The sequence below is a fragment of the Sinocyclocheilus anshuiensis genome, unplaced genomic scaffold, assembly GCF_001515605.1.
Source record: "Sinocyclocheilus anshuiensis isolate Anshui unplaced genomic scaffold, SAMN03320099.WGS_v1.1 scaffold186, whole genome shotgun sequence".
In the NCBI taxonomy this organism is placed as follows: domain Eukaryota; kingdom Metazoa; phylum Chordata; class Actinopteri; order Cypriniformes; family Cyprinidae; genus Sinocyclocheilus; species Sinocyclocheilus anshuiensis.
This window is the reverse complement of record NW_015542355.1, coordinates 1,962,978-1,969,305: the sequence shown is the minus strand read 5'-3', so window position 1 is coordinate 1,969,305 and position 6,328 is coordinate 1,962,978. Positions and strand designations below refer to the sequence as shown.

The window sequence follows — 6,328 nt, the reverse complement described above, 5'->3', positions numbered from 1 at the left end:
ATAATTAAACTGGTAAATTAACTTCTATTTCCAGGACCAAGAGGACAACCAGGACCTGCTGGGCCGCCAGGTCCCCCTGGACCTCCTGGACCTTTAGGAAAGATAGGGTTTTCTGGAAAACCTGGTCCTGTAGGAACTAGAGGTAAGAACTATCTCTTTACCTTGACTGGGAATATTAAAACAAATATTTTCATACATTGAGCTCCACTGCTTACTCTACAGGACCTCAAGGGTTGCAAGGACCACAAGGTGAAAGAGGCCTTCCTGGGCCACCTGGGCCCCCAGGGCACTTCTCCATCAGGGGAGATGTTTTCACTCTAACAGCTAAACAACATGCCCAGTGTGAGTACAACAGTCCACATTAAACATGCTGCTTTATCATTTTAATTAAAAATAGCGTTAAAGTAATGCATAACTGAGTGGAAGAAAAAAAAAAAAAAAATGAATAAAATACTTCAGTTAATGTTTATATCCAGTCTTTGCACAAACTGCAGCAACCTTTCACATGTTATCCTCAACATGACCATAAGATGGCAGCATTGGCACAGTATCAACTTAAAAAAACCTCAGAGATCTGGATCAGTTTAAGAGTCTGGTTGGCTTCTGTCTGTCAGCAATTAATCTGAGTAATTTGTTAGCTGTCTGTGAAGCAGCATGAATCTGGATAAACCAAAGCAGAACCTGAGCACCAAATCCTGCTGAACAGAACAGCAGTACAGCTGCTCAAATCACATTTGCTGCAAGTGAAGTTAAATTTTTAATAGTACATCTGATTTGTTTTCACCTCAGTATGATCATATCTTACATGTCTCAGATGAAGATAGTGACTTTGCTGCCTATCGTGACCTGCAGGCTTTTCTTGGTCCTCCTGGGCCCTTCGGCCCTCCTGGTCCACCAGGTACACTAGAATATCAGAGCATACATAACAGCATCATCTCGTACCGCCCAGCCATTTCTTTACACATTTAATCTTCTATCTGTACATCTTGAACAGGGCCTGCTGGACCACCTGGACACCCAGGTGTTCCAGGGAAAAATGTAAGACATTTTATATCATTATGCTCTATGATATGCATTTACAGTATGTATGTATGGAATAAATAATTGAACAGTACATATAGATGTACAAGGCACAGTATACTGATTAATTCACATTTATCATAGGCTGCCTTAAGCTTTGCAGGCACACCAGGTGACAGGGGACCCAAAGGAGATCCAGGAGAAAGAGTAAGTCATCGAAGGCCAACATTTAGATATAAATTAAATCTTAATCGTATACATTTTGCTTTTTGGATAAAAATATGTTTGTTTTTATTTGAGCTGATTAAATTGCATTGCTCTATTTTCAAAGGGTCCACCTGGAATAACAGGAAAGCAAGGACAGCCTGTGAGTGCACATAGTGGATTGCATTTATATTTTCACAGTTCATTCATTCATTTGTTTGTTTGTTTTAATTACCAATTACTATTTTTTATATCATTTTTAATAAATAAATGCATTTATTTTCTAAATAATTTTTTATATTTATATATAAATGTATTATTATAAAATTCACTTTTTTCTTATTTTCTTTTGTTGTGAATAGGGTGTTCTGGGTCCTAAAGGAGAACCGGGAGAGACTCCAGGAGATGTAAGGCTGATGCACAAAAAATTGGGATGGTTTTTTGAGTTTTGGATGTGCTGTTATGATGATTTATTGTCACTTGCTAAAGCCCCGCCTTCTTGCAGGTGCAGCAGTTGAGGGAAGCTCTGAAGATTCTGGCCGAGAGGGTTCTCATTCTAGAGCACATGCTCGGCATTCATGGTGAGAATTATGGATTAGTATTAATCTAGATTTCCAGTTATGAGTTCTAACTAGAGAGCGGTTGGATTCCAGAGCGCCATTATGATCTCATGGCATAAGTTGTTGCTGCCAGAGAGGTTAGCGTGTGTAGCAATTATTTAGTTATTGAGGTTCCATGAGGTTTGAGGTTCATATTGCTTTTAAGAATACAAAATGACATCAGAGGACTAGAAATATACAGCCAACTCCTTGTATTTAGACACACACATGGTTATGCAACAAATTTCTCTTTATTTTTGTTTCTTTCCTTTCGTCGCTCTGCCCAGATACTCTGTTGGACTCCGGTTCTGGAATAGATCTCCTGGCGGACTTCATGCTAACAGACAGTGCTAAAAATGTTGCAGCTGCCAGACCCTCCTCTCCTCTTACCTCAGACAGAGAGTAGCCGGACGCTGTTGGGTATGAAGAGTAAATAACAAACACTTGTGACCACAAGGCCTTTATCTCCTGTCTGTTGCTTTGAAGGACAGATTCCTATTTGTTTATGAGTATGATAAGAGTGACACTGATCTTTTCTATTTTATTTACTTTAGTATTTTGTTTAATTGTAATATTCTTCTTGTTTTGAAAACATTTTGAAATCACTATATTTACCTGTCGAAAATGTGTTTTCTTTGCCATTCATGACCCGTTTTACTTGCATTTACTTAAGGGCAGGCCTTTATTTTAGTCATTAGGAAATGATTGGATGGTGAAAAGTGGGAACTACTTCCCAGAATGGAGTCGGACCGAATGTGAGTTTGCTAAAATGATGGCTAGTTAGCTATTGGTTAGAAGTATTCAATAGCCTGTGTGGCATAAGTGATGTCAGCAGAAAAGCAAGCAAGTTATGAAAATCTGATTTTCATGTCAACTTGAAGTGTCTATGTACTGTAGTTCATTTCTTTTATTATAGTTAAAAGTGAGGATTTTGGACGGGCAGGTTATCTGGCTTAATTAATCAACAAAGATGATACTTGATTATACAAAAAAAAATTCTTGACACTATTCATTTCTTAATGAGTTTTATGTGGCATGAATAATGATTTAATACCACAGTCATTCAAGCTGAAAATAAATGTTTTGTCAAAGACTTTACAGAAAACAAAAAAGGCCTAGTTCTTGTCATTTCCTTTTTGTTTTCTGATTGATGACCTATAATGACCTTCATGCACATAATTATATATAGCAGTGGCTTTGTATTAAAACATTCCTATCTCAATACTCACAGCAAACAAAAAATAGACTAGAACAGAACCTTAAAACCAAATTCGGCCATTTGTGTGCATAGAAAGTGCAACGTCTACCACAATAAATTGTGTTTACACCTCTGCTCACCTGTTCTTATTCATAGAGCCTATCATTGACTCGCTGAAAACCCAAAATGGCAGAACACACCAAGGGCTGCTATTAATAGGGCTGCAGTGAATAGCTGGAGAGACAAAAGGCCCTGTTGACCTTGTTCGCAGAGCACCGTTCAACACGCCAGTGTGGCTTTAAGCTTATTGTTGCGCTTGAGCTTTTGTAATCCCCTCGGGAGGGAACGAAATCTTTCCGAATCTTGGGCTTTTTCTTCTTGTTGTGTTAAGAAAGAAGAAGTGTTTAAAGGTTTCCCACGGTAATGTTTTTACGGTATTGAGATCTAAATATTTTGCTTTGACTTTTTGAAATTAAATTTTATGGGAAAAATCTTTTTTTTCTCTTTATTGACAAAAGGCGGGTACAGAGCTTAAGGAGAAGACAACACACAAATGGACATGAACAAACATGGAGAAACATGGGAAATGTAGTTTTTACTCCTGTTCCTTATCCTCTCCGTGGGTGATGACGTAGCACAGGTTTTTGTAATCCAGGTTGCCAGCCACATCCAAGGGGAAGTTTGTGAACATCTGGTTTACCTAGGTAAATGTCAAAAAATTATTATTAAAATCCATTCAACAATTTCCATGTATTTTAAAATTAAATATTGCATTTTAATGATTTTAAATTATTTATTTTAAAATTAAATAATACATTTAAATTTTGAACTGACACTTGTGCCTTTGCATTTCAAAAGAAAGAAAAGTATATTACCTCAGCCTCAGTAAATTTGTCTGCCTGGGACATAAGGTGATATTTGATCCTGTGAGGGGAAACAAAAGAAATATATTAAATTCTGTGCATTTGAGACTGTTTCAAGTCAAAAGTCGCTGATGTGCTGAAACATTTTTACATTTGCATAAATCTACTTACTCTTCTCCTTTAAGGATTCCTGTGCCCTCTGGGTCGAAGATCTTAAAGGCATTGAGAATAGTCTCCTCAGGGTCTGTACCTGTCAGTCACAGAAAGGTAACATATGATTGATTATTCTGTAATATGTAATAAGTCGAATACACTTTTATACATGTCAAAACCTTAATTAACAATGACATAAGTCATTTCTGGGGGAAGTTGCATTCAAAATCCAAGCTTCTGACGCTAAACTATGTGATCCATATATCAGTATGCAGTGTGTCTGATATCTGCTGGGTTCTGCAGCTATTTGCACCTCATTAGCATGATTATCATTTCAATTATGATAAATTTGATCCTTGCCTTTGAGCTTCTCTCCAAACATGGTGAGGAAGACGGTGAAGTTAACAGGGCCGGAGGCTTCCTTTAGCATCTCATCAAGCTCATCGTTGCCAACATTGAGACGTCCTGCCCAACATGCACATACAGAGATATACATTAATACAGAATGCCACTTCCTCTGATACTTCAAATGGAGTGAGGGTTAACTGTAATGTTCAGTGCAATAAAATAGTTATGAGAGCAGTTTACAAGGCCAGGGGGGAAAATACTTTGGTATATTTTGTGTTACTTTTGAAGCAAAAATTACATTAAAGTCTGAAGCCACACTGAAAATATGGGTTTTTAAGATTTAATTTAAACCTGAAAATGAAAGGGATTTTTTAGGATTTTGAAAAAAATAAATAAGAAGAAGAATAAATAAATAAATAATCCCCCCCCCCTAAAATTTCTAAATTAATTTATAATTTTTTTTCTAAATCAAAATGCAAAATAAAAGCTTTTTTTTTTTTCTAGTGTTCTCAGACGTTTGGACCCTGCTATATACGCATTTATCATTAGTTTGATGGAATGATGAGTTTTGCATCTGAATCTGTGACAAGCATAGTGCTGTAATTTCATTTAGGCTTCACAGCATTCAGTATGAGTCTAAAGAGGAGCCGCTGTAATCCTTAAAACAATACTCTTGTTAGTTCAATAGGATAAACACCTTTAAGTATCAGAGACCTTTAGTGTCGCCAGTATTTACACTGTATACAGTCATTCAGTGAGGGCTGACTCACCCAAAGCAGCAAATGTGTCCCTCAGGTCGTTTTTGTCAATAAAGCCATCTCTGTTCTGGTCCATGATGGTAAAAGCCTGGAAGAGCATTCAGATTTACAGAGGTAAGTACCAAAAATATGCTAGAATAAAATGTTTAGGTAAATGAATCCTAACCAACCTCTTTGAACTCCTGGATCTGTGACTGCTCAAACATGCTAAATACATTGGAGCTGGCAGCTTCCTTCTTCTTGGCCTTCTTTGGTGCCTGGATATCAAGCAAAATTGGTTCAGATGATTTTGTCCAGGCTTACACTTTTTAAATGCAATTTTGAAGCACATAAAAATATAAAATTTATGCAAAAATGGCATGACCCTCAAAGACATTTTGTGTAATTTAGCCACTTTTTGACATTGAGAATTGTCAAAAAGTGGCCCAATTCAAGTAAATGTAGTTGCATTTAGTCAGAAATGCTACAACTTAAACACAAACCGGAACAGACAATGATATTCACTCACTGAAAACCTTTCTGAAATTACAAAAAAAACGTTGCTCTCATGACAAAGACCAAGATACATGGAAGTGAAACTAATAAAAATGCTCTAATTTTAAAGAGACAATTAGAAATACATGCAAATATATAAAACCATCCATGGAATATGCACTTTCTAGCATAAAATAAAACATTCTCTCGGTCTGAAGGACAACGCCGTTCAGTTTCACCGGCATTTCCATGTTAAAGAGTCCAAAAGCAAAGAGATGCAGGCCTACCATTGTGAAGAGCTTCTCTTTACTCTCTTCTTGGTCTCAAAAGCCTGAGGGACACTCAGACATCGTTGGTTTCCAGCTATATATTGGCACAATTGGCTTGACAGCCCACCTGTTCTATGTTTAGACAAAGGAGGAGGAACAATACAAGAATACTTGCCATATAGAGAATCACGTACCCTGCCCTAGTACCCCTCAGTTATTGTTATGGACAGATGCTAGTTGATGTGATCAGAGTGTGTGGGCTTTGCTATCTTGGGATCATTTGGAGCGTCCTAACCCCTTAAGACTCATCTACATCTAATGTGTCGTTTAAAGACAGTGTGAAGCCAACTAGCTTCTCACATCAGTGCATTTGGTCAGATGATGTCGCTATGTCTCCGCTACATGAATTACTTTAATGATTTGATGCTCTTGTTATATTGGT

The 6,328-nt window shown here is 37.2% G+C and overlaps 2 protein-coding genes across 2 annotated transcripts in view; one reads left to right on the top strand and one right to left on the bottom strand.

Moving 5' to 3' along the window:
- LOC107691662 (collagen alpha-1(XXVI) chain-like) overlaps positions 1–2,400 on the top strand; it is a 16,561-nt gene extending 14,161 nt beyond the window's left edge. Inside the window, exons 6-14 of the mRNA XM_016490404.1 lie at positions 35–142; positions 223–342; positions 815–898; positions 995–1,038; positions 1,165–1,227; positions 1,352–1,387; positions 1,587–1,631; positions 1,730–1,805; positions 2,111–2,400. Of these exons, the coding sequence (XP_016345890.1) occupies positions 35–142; positions 223–342; positions 815–898; positions 995–1,038; positions 1,165–1,227; positions 1,352–1,387; positions 1,587–1,631; positions 1,730–1,805; positions 2,111–2,229 (695 nt within the window). The 3' untranslated portion in view covers positions 2,230–2,400. The remainder of the gene's footprint in view (positions 1–34; positions 143–222; positions 343–814; positions 899–994; positions 1,039–1,164; positions 1,228–1,351; positions 1,388–1,586; positions 1,632–1,729; positions 1,806–2,110) is intronic.
- Positions 2,401–2,831: 431 nt separating this feature from the next.
- LOC107691663 (myosin regulatory light chain 2B, cardiac muscle isoform-like) lies at positions 2,832–5,993 on the bottom strand. Its single transcript, XM_016490406.1, has 7 exons — positions 5,905–5,993; positions 5,314–5,400; positions 5,156–5,231; positions 4,398–4,502; positions 4,056–4,134; positions 3,897–3,945; positions 2,832–3,721 (listed from the first exon to the last, which is right to left on the bottom strand). The coding sequence occupies exons 1-7, from the start codon at positions 5,905–5,907 to the stop codon at positions 3,617–3,619; spliced, it is 504 nt and encodes a 167-aa protein (XP_016345892.1). The 5' UTR covers positions 5,908–5,993; the 3' UTR covers positions 2,832–3,616.
- Between the last annotated feature and the right edge of the window lie 335 nt (positions 5,994–6,328).